Genomic DNA, 22,482 nt, shown 5'->3' on the forward strand with positions numbered 1-22,482 from the left:
ACACAGTCAGTCGCCTGAGTCGGGAATTGAACCCGGGTCTCAGGCGCTGTGAGGCAGCAGTGCTAACCACTGTGCCACCGTGCCGCCCAGAAGGGTTGTCTCTACTCCCCTTCTTGAACAATGGAACAACATTTGCTATCTTCCAGTCTTTTGGCACTACTCCTGTAGACAATGACAACAAAGATCAAAGCCAAAGGTTCTGCACTCTCCTCCCTGGCTGTCCAGAGAATCTTAGGATAAATTGCATCTGGCCCAGGGGACTTATCTATTTCCCCACTCTCCAGAATTGCTAGCACCTCCTACTTGTGAATCTCAATCCCGTCAAATCTAGTAGCCTGTGTCTCAGCATTCTACTCGACGACATTGTCTTTTTCTAGTGTGAATACTGAGGAAACATTTTCATTTAATGGTTCCCCATCTCCTCAGAGTGCATGCACAACTTTCCAGATTGATCCTTGATTGGCTCTAAGAAGTTGCCTTCTTCCTCTTAACAAGAGATTCAACTTCTTTTGTAAACTACGGCTCCCTCGTTCGACTACTTTCTCCCTGCCTGACAGGTACACACTTATCAAGGACACGCAGTAGCTGTTCCTTGAATAAGCTTCACATTTCAATTGTGCCCACCCTCTGCAGTTTCCTTCCCATCCTATGCATCCTAAATCTTGCCTTATTGCATCATAATTGTATTTCCCCCAGCAAGAACTCTAGCCCTGCGGTATATGCCAATCCTGTTCCATCGTTAAAGTAAACATAGCCAAATTGTGGTCACTACCATCAAAGTGCTTACCCACCTCCCAAATCTAATACTTGGCTGGGTTCATTACCCAGTACCAAATCCAATGTGGTCTCACCCCTTGTTGGTCTGTCTACATACTGTGTCAGGAAACCATCCTACACACGTGACAAAAACTGACCCATTTAAAGTACTCGAACTATAGTATTTCCAGTCAATGTTTGGAAAGTTAAGGATCCCCATAACAACTAACCTGTTACTCTCGCTCCTATTGAGAATCATCTTTGCTATCCTTTCCTCTATATCTATTCAAATGCCTGTAGAAAACTCCCTACAGGGTGACCTCTTCTTTCCTGTTTCTAACCTCAGTTGATGAGTCCTCAAACGTCCTTTCTGCCACCATAATACTGTCCTTGACTAACAATACTACACTTCCCCCTTTTTTACTATCTTGTCTGTTTACTGAAACATTTAAATCCCAGAACCTGCAACAGCCATTCCTGTCTCTGCTCTACCCATGTCTCCAAAATGGCCACAGCACCAAAGTCTCAGGTACCAACCCATGCTGCCAGTTCACCCACCTTATTCCTGATTCTCATGGCATTGAAGTAGATGCACTTCAAACTACCTTCCTGCTGGCTGGTGAACTATTGCGACCTTGAAACCTTTTTCTGATCTCACTTTTCTCAACATTCTGGACACCTGAACTACAATTTAGATTCCTATTACCCTGCTGAATTAATTTTAACCCTCCCAAAGAGCATTAGCAAGCTTCCACCCCCCCAAAGGATATTGGTACCCCTCTGGTTCAGGTGTAAACCATCCTTATTGTAGAGGTCCTGCCTACCCCAGAACGAGCCCCAATTATCCAGGTATCCGAAACTGTCCCTCCTGCACCGTCCCTGTAGTGACATGTTCAACCCCTCCCTCTCCCTGTTGTTTCTCGCCTTGCTAGCATTTGGCATGGGTAACAAACCAGAGATAACAACTCTGTTTGTCCTAGCTCAAAGCTTCCAACCTAGCTCCCAAATGTCTGCCTTAAACCTTGCACCCATCAACGTGAAATTCCATCCACTTTATTTCAGCTCACTCTCATAACCTATCTCCTAACTTGCTCTTCAGAGGGTTGGTGTGGACTTGATGGGCCGACTTGCCTGTTTCTATACTGTAGGGAATCTAACCTAATCTAATTTATATAGAGTCATAGAGATGTATAGCATGGAAACAGACCCTTCCTTTCAACTTGTCCATGCCAACGAGAAGTCCTCACCTGATCTCATCCCATTTGTCAACACTTGGCCTAGATCCCTCTAAATCCTTCCTGTTCATATTTCAGAAGCTGATTGGGGGCAACTGTTTGCAAGTAAAGGGACAGCTGCAAAATTGGAAGCCTTCAAAACTGAGATAATGAGAGTCCAGAGGCAGTAGATTCATGATAGGGTGAAAGGAGAAGCTGATAGGTGTAGGGAATGCTGGATGACTACAGAAATTGAGGTTTTGGTCAAGAAAAAGAAGGAAGCATACGTTAGATATAGACAGGAGAGATCGAGTGAATACTTGGAGTATAAGGGCAGTAGGAGTACAGTCATAGAGTCAGAAAGATGTATAGCACAGAAACAGACCCTTTGAGCCAACTGGTCCCTGCCAGTCAGGTATCCTAACTGGTCCCATTTACCATTACTTGGCCTATATCTTCTAAACCCTTCCTATCCATATATCCATCCAGATGCTTTTTAAATGCTGAAATTGTACCAGCCTCCACCACTTCCTCTGGAGGCTCTTTGTATACACTCACCACTGTCTCTGTGGTGGGCAAAATGGGGAAATGAGATAGCTTTGGCAAATAGGGTTAAGAAGAATCCAAAGGGATATAGATACATACAGACATTAAAGAGAAAAGGGTAACTAGGAAGAGAATAGTGCCTCTCAAAGATCAGCAAGGCACAGGAGATGGGGAAAGATACTAAACAATATTTTGCATCAGTGTTGAGTGCGGAGAAGGATGTGGAAGATATAGAATGTGAAGAAAGGGACAGGTTTTACATGTATTTGGAAAGGCAAAGACTGATGAGGGATAGCCAGCAAGGCTTTGTGTGGAAGGAAATCATGTTTCACAAACTTGATTGAAGAAGTAACAAAGGGGATTGAGGACAAAGTGGTATATGTGATCTATATGGACTTCAGTAGGGCATTTGACAGTGTTCCTCATGGTAGACTTGTTTGCAAAGTTAGATCTCATGGAATACAGGGTGAACTAGCCATTTGGGTACAGAATTGGCTTGAAGGTAGAAGGTGGTGGTGGTGGAGGGTTGTTTTACAGACTGGAGGCCTGTGACGTGTCACAAGGATTAGTGCTGTGTCCACTGCTTTTTGTCATTTAAATGATTTGGATGCGAGCATAAGAGGTACAGTTAGTAAATTTGCAGCTGACACCAAAATTGGAGGTATAGTGGACAGCGAAGAACTTTACCTCAGAGCGCAATGGGATCTTGATCAGATGGACCAATGGGCTGAGGAGTAGCAGATGGAGTTTAATTTAGATAAATGCGAGGCGCTGCATTTTGGAAAAGCAAATCAGGGCAGGACTTATACATTTAATGGTAAGGTCCTAAGGAGTGTACCTAAACAAAGAAACCTTGGATTGCAGGTTCGTCGTTCCTTGACAGTAGAGTCGCAGGTAGGTAGAATAGTGAGGAAAGTGTTTGGTTTTCTTTCCTTTATTGATTAGAGAAATAAAGTATAGGAGTTGGGAGGTCATGTTGCAACTGTACAGGACATTAGTTAAGCCACTTTTGGAATTTTGCGTAAACTTCTGGTTTCCGTCTTATCAGAAGGACAGTGTGAAACTTGAAAGGTGTCAGAAAAGATTTACAAGGATGTTTGCCAGGGTTGGAGGGTTTGTGTTCTAGGGAAAGGCTGAATAGGCTGAGGCTGTTTTCCCTGGAGTATCGGAGGCTGAGGGGTGACCTTATAGAGGTTTATAAAATCATGAGGGGCATGGAGAGGATAAATAGACAAGGTCTTTTCCCTGGGGTGGGGGAGTCAGCACTGGAGGGCTATTCCTGATGATGGGCTTTTGCCCGAAACATCGATTTTCCTGTTCTTCAGATGCTGCCTGACCTGCTGTGCTTTTCCAGCACCACTCTGATCTAAAAAGTAGAGGGCTTAAATTTAGGGTGAGATCCATTTATAAGGTTCTTCTTTGGTCATTGCAATTTACTGTCCTATTTATTTTTGTGTCATCTGCAATGTGGTTATCGAGCCTTCTATCCCTGTATCCACATCATTAATGCAGATTGTAATAGCGGGGGTCCAAGGCTTGAACCCTGTGGCACCTCACTCGTTACATCCTGCCATCCAGAAAAAGACCCCCCCACTTACCTCAACTCTATCCAAGATAACAAATTACCCCTAATCCCATTTGATCCAACCTTTTGTGCAGCACCTTATCAAATGCCTTCTGGAAGTCCAAGTATATTACATTTACAGGATCCTCATTATGCACTTTGCTTGTTACATCTTCAAAGAACTCTAACAAATTTGTCAAACATGCTTTGCCCTTCGTAAAACCACGCTGACTCTGATAGTGTTATGACTTTCCAAATATCCCGATATTACTTCCTCTCATTGATTTTAACACTTTCCCCACTACAGATGTTCAACTAACTATGTAATTTCCCAATATTGCCTCCCTCCCTTTTTGAATAAGGGCATTACATCAGCATTTTTCCAATCCACTGGAACCTTTCCCACGTCCAGGGAATTTTGTTATATTGTAGCCAGTGGATCCACTATCTCCACTGCCACTTCTTGTTTCAAATGTTCTGTTTGTAGTATGTTTGTCGGCACATTCTTTAATCTTTGCCTGTGAAGAGACTCAGTACCAACTAGAAAATCATCCAATTGGAGCTAGTCAAAGTATTTGAAATTCACTTTATTGGTCATACCCATTGTACAATTAAAAAAATTACATTCCAAGTTTGTTCTATTGAAGTGGTCCTGGCAGAAACCATTAAAAGCTGAAGAGATATCCACCTTTGTTAGATCAGATAGTTAATAGCAGTATCAATTCCTGCTATTCAGGTTTAAAAATGTTCTAGCTACATTCCAAATCTATCAAATCAAATTTAATTGGACAATATCTTAAAATCCAGCAATACTGGACTGAACATGTAAAACAGAACCTTTTAAGCAGTGACATGACAATAAATTTAGGCATAAATCCACTGGCAAAAGCAAGGATAATTTATCCAGCATACATTGGAAAGCAGGGACAAGTATTGCCAAAAGTGAAGGCTCTGACGCAATTCTCCATTCCTAAAACTAAATGGGAAATTGAGATTTAAGGGAGTATGTGGTTTTTAATTGGAAACTTGTGCCTACTAATCTTTGCATAATAGCTATACCTAGGCCATAAGAAATAGGAACAGAAATCTGTGATTTGGCTCCTCAACTCTGCTCTGCCTTTCAATAAGGTAGTGGTTGATCTGACATTCAGCATGCCCATTTTCCATGCCTTTTCCCTGTAACCCGTGATTTCTCACTAAGCAAAATCTATAAGATGTAAGAGTAGAATTACGCCATTCAGCCCATCGAGCCTGCTCCACTATTTGATCATAACTGATATATTTCTCTACCAAACTAATCAAGAAGCTGTCTATCCCCTGTCTTAAGTACAATCAATGCCTTAACCTCCAAAGTGTTTTGCAGCAATGAGTACTACAGATTGACTATCCACTATCTGAAGAATTTCCTCCTCGTTTCATTTCTAAGGAGTTGTCACTTCAGTCTGAGGCTGTGCCCTCGGGTCCTAGACTCTCCTATTAGTGGAAACATCTACTCCGTGTCCACTCTGTCAGGCTGTCAGTATTCTGTCAGTTTAAATCCGATCTTCCCTCATCTGTATAAACTCTATTGTGTACAGACTCCCGAGTCCTCAACCACTCCTCATATAACCAGCCCCTCATCCTGGGATCATTGTCATGAACCTCCTGCAGATCCACTCCAATGCCAGTACATCCTTCCTTAGATACAGGGCCCTAAACTGCGCACAATACTCCAAATGTGATCTGAACAGAGGCTTATATAGCCTCAACAGTACTTCTCTGTTTTTTGAATTCTAGCCCTCCTGAAATGAATGCTAACATTACATCTGCCTTCCTAACTGCCAACTGAACCTGCACGTTAACCTTAAGAGAATTCTAAACTAGGACTCCCAAGTCCTTTCTGCTTCAGAATTTCGAAGCCTTTGCCTATTTATGAAATAGCCTATGTCTCTATTCAGCCTCGGAAAGTGCATAACCTCGCACATTCCCACATTACATTCTATCTTCCACTTCTTTGTCCAGCCTCCTAGCCTGTCCAAGTCATAAACTCTCACATTAAAGAGAATGTCCTCTCAGCATTTACCCGATCAATCTCCTTAAGAATTTGACTATGTTTCAGTGAGATAACCTCTCATTCATTGAAACTCATGAGTAGAGGCCCAAACTGTGCAACCCTTGCTCATAAGACAATCCCTCCATACTGGGGTTTAACATAATGAATGTTCTCTGAACTGCCTCCAATGAAATAATATCTTTCCTCAGTAAATGGACCAAACTACTCACAGAGTACTCCATATGTGTTTTCACCAGCTTATACAGTTGCAGTAAGACCTTATTTATGTTTATGTATTTATTATATTTTTATTTAGTGAAAAGTATTATACAGTGTTGCCACTCTCCAGTGCCATTTTAAAACACAGAGAAATTAACTGAAGCATAGAACATAAAGGTAGAAAAAAAAAGTCAAATCATGTTCAACTTTACAATCCTTCTTGGTAAGTGCTCCGCCATGGGTCTCGTGGCCAGCCATGAGTCCACTGTCACTACTACTGTAACAAGAGTCACCTTTTTTTGGCATCATCTTGCTTCCACCAACAGCTCAGCCACTGAGTACTGAATCCTTGCTGGAGCTCGCTAGTGCAGCTACTGCACCAGTTCAAACTCTACTCTGCCACCACTACGCGTCCGCTTTGGGCCCACCACTGGTGCAGCCCCTACTGATGTTTCCAGGACTCAATCTGGGCTCAACTCGCTGCTTCCACCTCTGTGAATCTGCCACTGGGAACCCAAACTCACCTCCACTGAAGCAGGCATGAGTCCACTCGAGGACCACCTCGTTGATGCAGAAACGCTGGGCTTGTTCTGGATCCGCACTGGGTTTGCTCACTGATCACCACAAGCCCATGCTTGACTCACTCAGTAACGCCAGTGCCATTGCCACGACTGAGCTCTTCAACAAGAGTAAAAGAAAGAAAAAGAGAAAAAAAGAAACAAGAGAAGTGGAATGACTGGACAATCCTTGGGTTCAGGAGCCCTACTCTGCTGTCATCTTGCTGAAAGACTTCCCTACTCTTGTACTTCAATGCCATTGAAATGAAGGCCAACATTCAATTAGTCTCCCTGATTGCACCAAATGCTAACATTCTATGTTTCACTCACAAGCATTTCATTATTTATATGAATGCAGGCGGTGTGTTTAGTAAGTTTATAGATGACACCAAAATAGGTGACATAGTGGACAGTGAAGAAATCAGACTACAACAGGACCATCATCAGATGGACAAATGGGCTGCAGAATGGCAAATGGAGATTAATTCAGATAACGTTTGCACTTTAGTAAGGCAAACCAGGGCAGAACATATGCAGTTAATAGTAGGATCATGGAAGATGTTCTTGAACAAAGAGACCGAGAGGTGCAGGTGCATAATTCCTTGAAAGTGGAATCATAGGTAGAAGAAAGTCTTTGGTACACTTGCCTTCATTGGTCAGAATGTTGAGTGTAGGAGTTGGGATATTATCTTGCAGCTATATAGGATGTTGGTGATGTCACTTTTGGAATACAGCGCACAATTTAATAGGAAGGATGCTGTTAAATGTGAGACGGTGCATAAAAGACTTACAGGGATGTTGCTGGGACTGGAGGATTTGAGCTATGGAGAGAGGCTGAATAGACTGGGCCTGTTTTCTCTCCACCATTGGAGGCCGAGGGGTGACCTTTATAGAAGTTTATAAAATCATGAGGGGCATGGATAGGGTAAATACACAAGGTCTTTTCCCTGGGTTGGGGGAGTCCAGGACTAGAGAGCACAGGTTTATGGTGAGAGGGAAAAGATATAAAAAGGTTCTGACGATAACGTTTTCACTCAGAGGATGGTGTGTGTGTATGGAATGAACTGCCAGAGGAAGTGTATAATTGCATTTAAACACATCTGGATGGTATATAATTAGGAAGGATGTGGGCCAGATGCTAGCAAATGAGACTAGGTCAGATTGGGATGTCTGGTTGCCATGGTCAAGTTAGATTGAAGGGTCTGTTTCAGTGCTGTATGACTCTAACTCTGTAAGCACCTCCAATTCTCTTTGTGGCGCAGCTTTCTATAGTTTTTCTCTGTTTGAACAAAACTGTGCTTTTGTTCTCCCTTCCAAAATTTCACATTTTCCCATATTATATTCCATTTACCAACATTTTTGCCCACTTAACTTAGCAATATGTGTCTGTCTAAACCATTTGTAGTCCTCTTGGCAACTTGCCTCTGCTACCTATTTTTGTGTCACCTATGAATCTGGGGACAGAACACTCACTTCCTTCGTCCAGGTCAATAATATGTATTTTTAACAGTTGTGACTTCAACACTGATCCCTGTGGAACCCCATTGGTTACAGATCCTGAAAAAGAGCCTCATATTCCCACTCGCTGTTTCCTGCCAAATAGGCAATTCTCTGTCCATGCCAATATACTACCTTTGATACAAAGGACTCATGACTTAACCTTTTGTGAGGTACCTTGTTGAATGCCTTCTGGAAGTCCAGTTAGTTCTCCTCTATCCAAACTGGTTGAGACTTCTTTGAAATCTTTTGTTAAATTAGTCAGGCACAATTCCCTTTCACAAAATCATGCTAACTACTTAATTAAATTCTGAATTTTAAAATGTTCTGCTGTTCCTTAATAATTAGGGATAGTCAACATGGCTTTATGCTTGGGAAATCATATCTCCCGAACTTGATTGAGTTTTCTGAAGAAATAACAAAGAGGATTGTTGAGGGCAGAGCAGTGGAATGTGATCTACGTAGACTTCAGTAAGGTGTTCGACAAGTTCCCCATGAGAGACTGGTTAGCAAGGTTAGAGCTCATGGAATACAGGGAGAATTAGTCATTTGGATACAGAACTGGCTCAAAGGTAGAAGACAGAGGGGGGTAGTGGAGGGTTGTTTTTCAGACTGGAGGCCTGTGATCCGTGGAGTGCCACAAGGATCGGTGCTGGGTCCTCCCTTTTCGTCATTTATATAAATGATTTGGATGTGATCTTAAGAGATATTGTTAGTAAGTTTACAGATGACACCAAAATTGAAGGTGTAGTGGACAGCAAAGAAGGTTACCTAAGATCATAACAGGATCTTGATCAGACAAGCCAGTAGGTTGAAGAGTGGCAGATAGAGTTTATTTTAGATAGGCAATAGACAATAGGTGCAGGAGTAGGCCATTTGGCCCTTTGAGCTAGCACCACCATTCATTATGATCATGGCTGATCATCCACAATCAACATCCTGTTCCTGCTTTATCCCCATAATCCTGGATTCCATTATCTCTAAGAGCTCTATCCAACTCTTTTAAAACGTATCCAGAGACTGGGCCTCCACTGCCCTCTGGGGCAGAGCATTCCATACACCCACCACTCTCTGGCTGAAGAAGTTTCTCCTCAACTCTGTTCTAAATGGCCTACCTCTTATTTTTAAACTGTGTCCTCTGGTTCTGGACTCACCCATCAGCGGAAACATGCTTCCTGCCTCCAGAGTGTCCAATCCTTTCATAATTTTATACATCTCAATCAGATCCCTTCTCATCTATCTAAACTCAAAGTATGCTAGCCCAGTCGCCCCAATCTTTCAACATATGATAATCCTGCCATTCTGGGAATTGACCTCGTGAACCTACGCTGCACTCCCTCAATAGCCAGAATGTCTTTCCTCAAATTTGGAGACCAACACTGCACACAGTACTCCAGGTGTGGTCTCACCAGGGCCCTGTACAGCTGCAGAAAGACCTCTTTGCTTCTATACTCAATTCCTCTTGTTATGAAGGCCAGCATGCTATTAGCCTTCTTCACTACCTGCTGTACCTGCATGCTTACCTTCACTGACTGGTGTACAAGAACACCCAGATCTTGTTGCACTTCTCCTTTACCTAACTTGACTCAGTCTCTCGGAAGACTTCGCGACGGCTGGTGGGTAAGTTTGGTCGTTTATTTAATAGTTAAAAATTTAAAGTTTTCTTTCAAAAAAGCGGTAGCAGACCCGGAAGGCGCGCTAGGTTACTTGGGTAAGGTTTTTTTTTCTCTCCCCTTATTTAAACGCGTAGGCGAGTCACCCGAGGCACTACACGAGTAGTGCCTCCCACCCTTCCACCTCCTCTAACCTAATAATAAGACCAATTGTGACTAGCGGGTAAGTGCTGCATTTTCCTTGTTTGTTTCTTTAGATTTAGTTGGTTTTGTTGTTTGTTTTTAAGGAAAGCTTACTTTTAGAGGGATGGCAGTGCAGAGAGGGCAATGTTCCTCTTGCAACATGTATGAGGTGAGGGAAGCCATTAGCGTCCCTGCTGAGTACACTTGCAAGAAGTGCACCCATCTCCAGCTCCTCCAAACCCGTGTTAGGGAACTGGAGCTGGAGTTGGATGAACTGCGGATCATTCGGGAGGCAGAGGAGGTCATAGATCGGAGCTTTAGGCAAGTAGTTACTCCGAAAGTTCAAGATAGATGGGTGACAGTGAGGGGGAGTGGGAGGAGGAAGCCAGTGCAGGGACCCCCTGCGGTCATTCCCCTCAAGAACAAGTATACCGTTTTGGATACTTGTGGGGGGGATGACTTACCAGGGGCAAGCAATGAGGTTCAGGCCTCTGGCACGGAGCCTGGCCCCGTTGCTCAGAAGGGTAGGGTGGAGAAAGGTAGAGCAATAGTTCTTGGGGACTCGATAGTGAGGGGTACAGACAGACGGTTTTGTGGGGGCGACAGGGACTCACGTTTGGTATGTTGCCTCCCAGGTGCAAGGGTACGTGATGTCGCTGATCGTGTTTTCCGGGTCCTTAAGGGGGAGGGGGAGCAGCCCCAGATCGTGGTCCACGTTGGCACCAACGATATAGGTAGGAAGAAGGGTGAGGATGTCAGACAGACTTTCAGGGAGCTAGGTTGGAAGCTCAGAGTTAGAACAAACAGAGTTGTAGTCTCTGGTTTGTTACCCGTGCCACGTGATAGAGAGTCGAGGAATAGGGAGAGAGAGCAGTTAAATGCGTGGCTACAGGGATGGTGCAGGAGGGAGGGATTCCGGTTTCTGGACAACTGGGGTCCTTTCTGGGGAAGGTGGGACCTCTATAAAAAGGATGGGCTACACCTGAACCTGAGGGGCACCAGTATCCTTGGGGGGAGGTTTGCTAGTGCTCTTTGGGAGGGTTTAAACTAACTCCGCGGGGGCATGGGAACCAGGACTGTAGCTTTAGGGTACAGGACCTTGAGTGTAGGGAGGTTAGGAATAATGCAGCGATCTCTAAGGAGGGTGCCTGTAACCAGAAGGGTGGATTGAAGTGTGTATACTTCAATGCCAGAAGTATAAGGAATAAGGTAGGTGAACTTGCAGCGTGGGTTGGTACCTGGGACTTCGATGTTGTGGCCATTACAGAGACGTGGGTAGAACAGGGACAAGAATGGCTGTTGCACGTTCCAGGGTTCAAATGTTTTAGTAGGATCAGACATGGGGGTAAAAAAGGGGGAGGCGTGGCATTACTTGTCAAAGATAGTATCACAGCAGTGGAATGGACGATGGAAGAGGACTTGCCATCTGAGGTAGTTTGGGCTGAGGTTAGAAATAGGAAAGGTGAGGTCACCCTGTTAGGTGTTTTCTACAGGCCTCCTAATAGTCCTAGAGAAGTAGAGGATAATATTGCGAGGATGATTCAGGAAAAGAGTGAAGGTAGCAGGGTGGTTGTTATGGGGGACTTTAACTTCCCAGATATTGACTGGGAGAGCTATAGCTCGAGTTCATTAGATGGGTCGGTGTTTGTACAATGTGTGCAGGAGGGTTTCCTGACACAATATGTCGACAGGCCAACAAGAGGGGAGGCTATATTGGATTTGGTTCTAGGTAATGAACCAGGCCAGGTGTTAGACTTGGAGGTAGGTGAGCACTTCGGGGACAGTGACCACAACTTGGTGACTTTTACTTTAGTGATGGAGAGGGATAATCGTGCGCCGCAGGGCAAGAGCTATAGCTGGGGGCAGGGAAATTATGATGCAGTGAGGCATGACTTAGGATGTGTGGATTGGAAAAACAGGCTTCAAGAGAAGAACACTAATGAGATGTGGGGATTGTTCAAGGAGCAGCTACTGCGTGTCCTCGATAGGTATGTACCAGTCAGGCATGGTGTAAAGGGCCTTGTGAGGCAGCCGTGGTTTAGTAAGGAATTGGAGTCCCTTGTGAAAGGGAAGAAGGCGGCATATGTAAAGATGAGGCGTGAAGGTTCAGTAGGGGCGATTGAGAGTTATAAGGTAGCCAGGAAGGAGCTAAAGAGGGAGCTAAGAGAAGCGAGAAGGGGACATGAAAAGTCTTTAGCTGGTAGGATTAGGGAAAACCCAAAGGCTTTCTATAGGTATGTCAAGAATAAAAGGATGACTAGGGTAGGTATCGGTCCAGTCAAGGATAGTAGTGGGAAGTTGTGTGTGGAGGCGGAGGAGATTGGAGAGACATTAAATCAGTACTTTTCATCAGTATTCACTCAGGAACAGGACACTGTTGCTGATGTGAATATGGAATCACAAATAATTAGAATGGATGCCCTGGAAATATGCAGGGAAGAGGTTTTGGGAATATTGGAAAGGATGAATATAGATAAGTCTCCTGGGCCTGATGGCATTTACCCCAGGATCCTATGGGAAGCTAGGGAGGAGATAGCAGAGCCATTGGCCTGGATTTTTATGTCGTCATTGTCAACGGGAATAGTACCAGAGGACTGGAGGATAGCGAATGTGGTCCCATTGTTCAAGAAAGGGAGTAGGGATAGCCCTAGTAACTATAGGCCAGTGAGTCTGACTTCAGTGGTGGGCAAAGTCTTAGAGAGAATGGTAAGGGATAAGATTTATGAACATCTGGGTAGGAATAACGTGATCAGGGATAGCCAGCATGGTTTTGTGAAGGGCAGGTCGTGCCTCACAAACCTTATTGAGTTCTTTGAGAAGGTGACTAAGGAAGTGGACGAGGGTAAAGCAGTAGATGTTGTGTATATGGATTTTAGTAAGGCGTTCGATAAGGTTCCCCATGGTAGGCTAATGCTAAAACTTCGGAGGTATGGCATTGAGGATACATTAGAGGTTTGGATTAGGAATTGGCTGGCTGGAAGGAGACAGAGGGTAGTAGTTGATGGATTATGTTCATCTTGGAGCGCAGTTACTAGCGGTGTACCACAAGGATCTGTTTTGGGACCATTGCTTTTTGTTATCTTTATAAATGATCTAGAGGAAGGACTTGAAAGCTGGGTAAGCAAGTTTGCGGTGACACAAAAGTCGGTGGAGTTGTGGATAGTGAGGAAGGAAGTGGTAGGTTACAGCGGGATATAGATAAGTTGCAGAGCTGGGCAGAAATGTGGCAAATGGAATTCAATGTAGCTAAGTGCGAAGTCGTTCACTTTGGTAGGAATAACAAGATGATGGATTACTGGGCTAATGGTAGGCTACTTGGTAGTGTGGATGAGCAGAGGGATCTTGGTGTCCATGTACACAGATCTCTGAAAGTTGCCACCCAGGTAAATAGTGCTGTGAGGAAGGCATATGGTGTACTGGGCTTTATTGGCAGAGAAATTGAGTTCCGGAGTCCTGAGGTCATGTTGCAGTTGTATAAGACTCTGGTGAGGCCTCATCTGGAGTATTGTGTGCAGTTTTGGTCGCCATACTATAGGAAGGATGTGGAAGCTTTAGAACGAGTGCAGAGGAGGTTTACCAGGATGTTGCCTGGAATGGTAGGAAAATCTTATGAGGAAAGACTGAGGCACTTGGGGCTGTTCTCATTGGAGAAGAGAAGGTTTAAGGGAGATCTGATAGAAGTGTATAAGATGATTAGGGGTTTAGATAGGGTAGATACTAAGAACCTTTTACCGCTAATGGAGTCAGGTGTTACTAGGGGACATAGCTTTAAATTAAGGGGTGGTAGGTATAGGACAGATGTTAGGGGTAGATTCTTCACACAGCGGGTTGTGAGTTCATGGAATGCCCTGCCCATATCAGTGGTGAACTCTCCTTCTTTACGGTCATTTAAGCGGGCATTGGATAGGCATTTGGAAGTTATTGGGCTAGTATAGGTTAGGTAGGATTCGGTCGGCGCAACATCGAGGGCCGAAGGGCCTGTACTGCGCTGTATCCTTCTATGTTCTATGTTCTATGTTCTATGTTGACTCCATTTAGATAGTAATCTGCCTTCCTGTTCTTGCCACCAAAGTGGGTAACCACACATTTATCCACATTAAACTGCATCTGCCATGCATCCATCCACTCACCTAGCCTGTCCAAGTCACCCTGTATTCTCATAACATCATGCTCACGTTTCACCTTGCCACCCAGCTTTGTGTCATCAGCAAATTTGCTAATATTACTTTTAATACCTTCATCTATATCATTAATGTATATTGTAAACAGCTGCAGTCCCAGCATCAAACCTTGTGGCACTCCACTGGTCACTGCCTGCCATTCTGATAGGGACCCGGTTATCACTACTCTTTGCTTCCTGTCAGTCAACCAATCCAAGTCAGTACCTTGCCCCCAATACCATGTGCCCTAATTTTGCTCACTCTTCTCCGATGTGGGACCTCATCAAAGGCTTTCTGAAAGTCCAGATATGGTTCATCCACTGGCTCTCCCTTGTCTATCTTCATCGTTACATCCTCAAAAAATTCCAGAAGATTAATCAAGCATGATTTCCCCTTCGTAAATCCATGCTGACTCTGACCTATCCTGTTACTGCTATCCAAGATCAAGGTTAGATGCTGCATTTTGGAAAAGCAAATTTTAGCAGGACTTATACACTTAATGGTAAGGTCCTAGGGAGTATTGCTGAACAAAGAGACCCTGGAGTGCAGGTTCATAGCTCCTTGAAAGTAAAGTAGCAGGTAATAGGATAGTGAAGAAGGTGTTTGGTATGCATTCCTTTATTGGTCAGAGTATTGAGTACAGGAGTTGGGAGGTCATGTTGCGGCTGTACAGGACATTGGTTAGGCCACTATTGGAATATTGCGTGCAATTCTTATCTCCTTCCTAAAGGAAGGATGTTGTGAAATTTGAAAGAATTCAGAAAAGATTTACAAAGATGTTGCTAGGGTTGGAGGATTTGAGCTATAGGGAGAGGTTGAATAGGCTAGGGCTGTTTTCCCTGGAGCGTCGGAGGCTGAGGGGTGACCTTATAGAGGTTTACAAAATCATGAGGGACATGGATAGGATAAATAGATAAAGTCTTTTCCCTGGGATGGGGGAGTCCAGAAATAGAGGGCAGGTTAAGTATGGGAAAGATATAAAGGGAGAGCTAAGGACCAACTCTTTCACACAGAGGGTGGTACGTGTATGGAATGAGCTCCCAGAGGAAGTGGGGGAGGCTGTTACAGTTACAACATTTAAAAGGCACCTGGATGGGTATATGAATAGGAAGGGTTTAGAGGGGTATGGGCTGGGTACTGGCAAGTGGAACTAGATTAGGTTGGGATATCTGGTCGGCATGGACAGGTTGGACTGAAGGATCTGTTTCCGTACTCTGTCTCTATAATTAATTGATCCCAATGCTTTTCCAGCAGTAGATGTCAGGCTAATTGATCTATAGTTACTGGGTTGTTTGCCTCTTTCCCTTCTTAAATAGGGGTATCACATTGGCAGTTTTCCAATTCTCTGGTACTTCTCCAGAGTCCAAGGATTTACAATGCATTACAACCAATACCTCCAATATATCCGTGGTTACCTCTTTTAGGATCCTGGGATGCAAACCATTGGCGTAAGGGGGCTTATCTGCCTCTAGCCCCATTAGTTCATCTAATACTGCTTCTCTAGTGATGGTGGTTGAAATTGAAACCTCCTGTGTTCTTTGGTATTAATGAACTGTTTAAAATATCTTCTGACATAAAGACAGATATTTTCCACTGTAATTTTCCACAACATTGTTCTAAAAGCAAACAAACTTGATATGGTAAACAGAATGCTAAGCAGCCTTTGGGAAGTTGAAGGCGATCCCAGTAGCTGTGCTTCATTAATCCTAGATATGAGCTCTCTGGAGTGACTTTCTTTCAAGTTTGAGTTTTATCCCTTTCATTTCTCCTTCCTGTTCACCTGTAGTTGAATTCTCTCCAACTCGATTGTCTCACCAGTTTGTGCACTGTTCTTTCAGCTTCAAATATTGTGCTGTTACCTCAATTATGGCAATCCTCTTGGCCCTTACATTTAATTCTAGCCCTAATGTGTTGACCTACTCGTTTCGTCTCACTTTGGTTATTTGTTGCAAATCATTCTGGGGTAACTCTTCCCTCCCCACAATGTTGTTAGCAACTTACAAAGGCAAAATAGATGAAGAGAGGATGTTTCCATATTTGGTAATCTAAAATCAAAGATCATATTTTTAGGATAAGAGGTAGCAGACTTAAAATAGAAATGAGGAATTACTTCCCTCAAAGGGTCTTGAATCTGTGGATTTCATTATAGTAGAGTGCGGCGGTTACTAAGACATGGAATAAATTTAAGGAGATGATAGAGTTTTAATTCGTGCTCGGTTATGGAGAGTGGGTAGGACAATGGCGTTGAGGCTGAGATGGGATCAACCGTGATATTAAATGGCAGAGTGGGCTTGGGGCTGAATTTCCTACTCCAGCTCTGAGCTCTTAATTTCTTTTGATATAATAATGGTGTATTTTCTTCTAGTCTTTTCCAATTGTTGAAAGTTAGCTTTCCAATTTAATAAGTTCCTTGCTGTGTATCTTACTGTGAGCCCCTATCTGCACCTTATGACTGAGGTTACAACAATGTACTGTCATTATTGTCTCACTACTCCATGAGTCACAACATCAAATAAAAAAATACTTTTCCAATGATTAAGATAACCAAATAAGAGTGTTATCTGCATCAAGTTTTAAACAATGTAACCTATCAACTGAGTTTATTAGTAATCACATTTATTGATTTATTATCAAAAGAATGCTTATTTCAATAAATTTTCAAACATTAGTTAACATGCACAGTCAATAATATAGAAATATAAATGATTATCCTGCTAATACCTCCAAAATACATGCAGTAACTTTACAGGGAAAAAAAATATTTTCCATAGAGGTTATCTGTCTGAAAAACATTTTGGGAAAATGGATTATTCTTGAAGTCAACGGGGTAAAATGTAGAATGTTCCAGAATGGTTTACTGTGATAATCTATCATCTGAGGTCAATTGTGCACAGTTGTCTCTGGAATCTTGCAGGCATAGCAAGCACCTGTGTTGCAACTTTGAGGTGGTCTTTCAAAAGAACAGTTCGGTCTCACTCTTATTCAACAAGAGGGTTTTCCTTTCAGAAATAAAAGATATGACCTGGTTCGTAGGCATCTATCCAACTCCGCTTGTTCATGGCAGACTTTTGCCCAACTGAAATAGATGCAGCAAAGTACCTCTTCAAACCAGCATTGTTTAAAATCAATCCTGATGTAGAAGTGCCAGTGTTGGAGGAGGTGGACAAAGTCAGAAGTCACACAACACCAGGTTATAGTCCAACAGGTTTATTTGAAATTCCAAGCTTTTGGAGCTTAGCCCCTTCAGGTGAAGTGAGAGAGAAGTGCACAGGCACAGTGTTTATAGGCAAAGATCAAAAGATCATACAAATGGTGTGAGTGGAAAATTGAAAAATAAGTCTCTGCAAATGTTCAAAAGTATCAGATGGTGTGAGTAAAGTGTCAACAGATGAATAACAAGCGAAGGCAGATAAGGCAGTTCCAGCAGGAGTTAACAGGTAGATAAGCAGGCATAGTTAATCATTTGACTTACAGCATATCTTGTTTTAAAAATGTCTTCAACATCCACATGATTTTTCAATGACCCCTTAAAGAAACCACTCCAAGTAAATCCATTGTTCACAATCCTTCAAGATTAGTTCCCTCAGCAATATAAGGTATAAAGCAGTCATAACGCATTTTGAGAAGATTTGTACCTCAGGTTGAGGTTCTGGATGTTGCTGGTTGAGATGGAAGGTTCACTTCCAGACATTTGGTCACCCTACTAGGTAACATCTTCAGTGGGCCTCCGGGCAAAACACTGCTGATGATTCCTGCTTTCTATTTATGTGTTTAGATTTCTTTGGGTTGGTAATGTTATTTCCTGTGGTGATGTCCTTTCCTGTTCTTTTTCTCAGGGGGTGGTAGATGGGGTCTGACTGGATGTGTTTGTTGATAGAGTTCCGGTTGGAATGCCATGCTTCTCATGCATGTCTCTGTTTGGCTTGTACGAGGATGGGTGTGTCCTTCCTCATCCGTATGTAAGGATACTAGTGAGAGAGGGTCATGTTGTTTTGTGGCTAGTTGATGTTCATATATCCTGCTGGCTAGTTTTCTGCCTGTTTGTCCAATGTAGTGTTTGTCACCGTTCTCGTCTGGAAATGAACCTTCTAACTCGGTGAGCAAACCTACATCCAGCAGTCATAACATTAAAATGATTACACTTCAAAAATATGTCACCGACTTTAAGATGTTCTGCCAATCAGAAATGGACATGCATCTCTCCCTTTCATAAAAAGGGAAGAGTTGCAAAATAAGTTATTGAAGCAGAAGATTATTGCTTCAGAGAAACTAAGAATTGAAAGATATAGAGAGTGGTTGAAGTCAAATTTTGGGTTTATTGATTTCTTCCTGCTCAATAATGGTGTCACTCATTGTTCTATTACACTCTAATTATGTTTTGTTTAAATGCAGGGGATGGATATGAAGTCTGTGCAATCTGTTTGGATGAGTATGAGGAGGGTGACAAACTTCGAATATTACCCTGCTCACATGGTAAGCCAATTCTGTACTTGTGTAGTCTTTGTTCTGCTGGTGGCAAAAACTGTCTGGGTACTGAGGAGCAAACTGTGGAATGAATCACTGAATACTTGACCTGTTAACTCAGCTGATATTAGCTACATTTCTGCTTCCTGGATCTGTCAAATGTCAAACTGTGTCTTTGTACATAAAGCTTCCTTGTGTTCTCTATCCCAGTCTTTCTCATCCACTTGTTTTCCTGCTCACCATTATTTAGATGGTGAAGGGCAGTGTGTGGAAGTCATGGAGATGACGTCCCAAGTTGAAACAATGTTTGTGTAGAGAGGGCAGAAGGACATGAGATTGTTGGACTATTTAGTTTCTGAAAAGATCTGTAGCCCACTGCTCCATTGTTCACAACATGAATAAATTCTTCAAGAGGAATGGGCATATTTTGCTTGCTATGAGGTGCTAATTTCAAAGCAGAGCAGGTTGTTCGAGGTCATAGAGGTATTCAGCACAGAAACAGGCCCTTTGGCCTAACTCATACACACCAGCCAGGTTTCCTAATCTGAACTGGTCCCATTTGCCTGCGTTTGGCCCATATCCTTCTAATGTTTTCCTATCCATGTATCTGACCAAATGTCTTTTAAATGTTGTCATTGTATCTGGCTCTGCCCACTTCTCCTGGCAGCACATTCCATATTATGTGTCAACTTCTGTGTGAAAAAGTTGCATATCAGGATCCTTTTTAAACCTTTCCCCTGTCACACTAAACTATACCCTCTAGTGTTGGAATCCCCTACCCATTTGAAAAGACTTTGGCTATTGACCTTTTCTATGCCCCTCGTGATTTTACAAACTTCTATAAGGTCACCCCTCAGTCTCTGGCGCTCTGAGAGAAAGAAGTCCCAGCCTCTCATAGAGTCATAGAGATGTACAGCATGAAAACAGACCCTTCGGTCCAACCCGTCCATGCCGACCAGATATCCCAACCCAATCTAGTCCCACCTGCCAGCACCCGGCCCATATCCCTCCAAACCCTTCCTATTCATATACCCATCCAAATGCCTCTTAAATGTTGCAATTGTACCAGCCTCCACCACTTCCTCTGGCAGCTCATTCCATACACACACCACCCTCTGTGTGAAAAAGCTGCCCCTTAGATGTCTTTTATATCTTTCCCCTCTCACCCTAAACCTGTGCCCTCTAGTTCTGGACTCCCCCACACCAGGGAAAAGACTTTGTCTATTTATCCTGTCCATGCCCCTCATAATTTTGTAAACCTCTATAATGTCACCCCTCAGCCTCCAACGCTCCAGGGAAAACTTCTCAGCCTGTTCAGCCTCTCCCTGTAGCTCAGATCCTCCAACCCTGGCAACATCCTTGTAAATCTTTTCTGAACCCTTTCAAGTTTCACAACATCCTTCCTTTAGGAAGGAGATCAGAATTGCACGCAATATTCCAACAGTGGCCTAACCAATGTCCTGTACAGCTGCAACATGACCTCCCAACTCCTGTACTCAATATTCTGACCAATAAAGGAAAGCATACTAAACGCCTTCTTCACTATTCTATCTACCTGCGACTATTGGCCTATCTGGTCCAGATCCTGTTGTAATCTGAGCTAACCCTCTTCACTGTCCACTACACCTCCAATTTTGGTGTCATCTGCAAACTTACTAACTGTCCCTCTTATGCTCGCATCCAAATCATTTATGTAAATGACAAAAGGTAGAGGACCCAGCACCGATCCTTGTGGCACTCCACTGGTCGCAGGCCACCAGTCTGAAAAAACAACTCTCCACCACCACCCTCTGTTTTCTTCCTTTGAGCCAGTTCTGTATCCAAATGGCTAGTTCATTAGAACTCAAACCGTCCAGTCTTTGTAACATTTGTGTAAATCTTTTTTACACCCTTTGCAGTTTAATGACATCCTTCCTTTAGCAAGGAAGATAAACTGGTAATATGTATTTCACCAATTAGTATCCTCTGAATGTTCCACTCCAAAGAAATGTGAATGACTAATGTCTTATAGCTAAGGTGTCCTATCAGAAAGCGGGCAAAGTGACCACCACCAAAGAGAAGGTACTGGGGAAACTAAAAGGGATAGATAATCTGCACCAGATGGATTGCTCCCCAGAGTTTTGAAGGACATAGCTGAGGAACTTGTAGAGGCACTGCTGGTGTCCTTTCAGGAGTCACTGTAGTAGAGAAGGATCCAAGCAGACTCTAAAATAGCTAATGTAACACCTCGTTTAAGAAGATGGGGGGAGAAAGATAGGAAATTATAGGCTGACTTGCCTGCTGTTGATCACGGGTAAGATTTTAGACTCCATTAGTAAAGATGAGGTTATAGAATACTTGGAAGCACATGGTGAAATAGGGCTGAGTCAGTACAGCTTTATCAAAGGGGAGTTCATGCCTGACAAATCGGTTAGATTTGTTTGAAGAAGTCACGAGGACGTTAGACAAAGAAGAGTAAGTGAATGTGATCAGTTTGGATTTACAGAAGGCCTTTTGACAAGATACCACACAGGAGGCAGCTAAGTGCCCACAGTGTCAGGGGCAAGATACTGACATGGATAGAGCATTGATGCCTAGCAGAAGGCAGAGTGTAGTTATAAAGGGATATTTTTCTGGATGGCAGCTGGTGACGAGTGGAATTCCACTGGAGTCACTGTTGGGAGCACAACTATTCACACTATACATTAGTGACCTGGGGATGAGGGACTTGTAATTTGAGCTGTAGTTGAGGATTCTGGGTCTGCACTCGATGGAGTTTAGAAGGCTGAGGGGGAATCTGACTTAAACTTAGAAAATACTAGCCTTGGTGGAAGTGTGATGAGTAAGACAGAACAAAGTAGTAAGACATTATATAATTTAAGTAACTTGAATGTAATTTAAGCTAGTATTTATTCAATATGTTTGTAGTTTAGTTCTAGTTAAGTAGATAGGTTTGTTTTGGTAGAATAGTGGATTGTTTAGTAACAATGGTACTATATTATAGCCTTGTTCTTTGTACTTTATTTCTTTATATATAAATGTTTTGTAAAAGATTTAAAAAAAGCTCTTCAGAGGCATGGATGGAGTGGACAAGATGTTTTCACGATTAGGACTGACTAGGACCTGGGGTACACCCCCAGAGTGAAGTGGTGACCCTTTAGAACTGAGATGGGTAGTTTCCTCAGTTGGAGGGTAGTTAATTTACAGAACTCATTGCTTCAGAAAGCTGTGGAGGTCACACCCTTCAGTGTATTTAAGACTGAGGTGGATAGTTTCTTGTTAGCAAGGGGAATCAGGAGTTGCAAGTAAAAGACAGGAGAATGGAGTTGAGAAACATCAGCCATGATTTATTTATTTATTGTCACATGTACCGAAGTACAGGAAAAGCTTTGTTTACAAGCAGATTATAGTAAGCAAGTGTGTACAGATCAGAGAGACTTCAGGCATATAGGTTGCATTGCATTTGTGTGCACGAAACGATAAAAGCATTGTTAGCAAGGTCCGTATTATTTGAGGCTAGGAAGTCCTCAGTCTAATAATGGCTGGGAAGTAGCTGTTCCTGAACGTGTGTGTGTGTGTGTGTGTACCCCAGTGACAGTCAGTGTGTGTGTGTGTGTGTGTGTGTGTGTGTGTGTGTGTGTGTGTGTGTGTTTTCAGGGATCTGCACCTTCTGCCTGACGGAAGAGGTTGTACGAGAG

At 43.1% G+C, this 22,482-nt stretch overlaps 1 protein-coding gene across 3 annotated transcripts in view; it reads left to right on the forward strand.

The window, feature by feature from the left end:
* The window catches only part of LOC132835165 (E3 ubiquitin-protein ligase RNF167-like), a 128,575-nt gene that overhangs the window by 90,794 nt on the left and 15,299 nt on the right, over window positions 1-22,482 (forward strand). For all 3 annotated transcript variants that reach the window (XM_060854503.1, XM_060854504.1, XM_060854505.1), the window contains one exon: window positions 18,734-18,814. In XM_060854503.1, the coding sequence (XP_060710486.1) occupies window positions 18,734-18,814 (81 nt within the window). The remainder of the gene's footprint in view (window positions 1-18,733; window positions 18,815-22,482) is intronic.

Source organism: Hemiscyllium ocellatum, chromosome 44, assembly GCF_020745735.1.
Source record: "Hemiscyllium ocellatum isolate sHemOce1 chromosome 44, sHemOce1.pat.X.cur, whole genome shotgun sequence".
NCBI lineage: Eukaryota > Metazoa > Chordata > Chondrichthyes > Orectolobiformes > Hemiscylliidae > Hemiscyllium > Hemiscyllium ocellatum.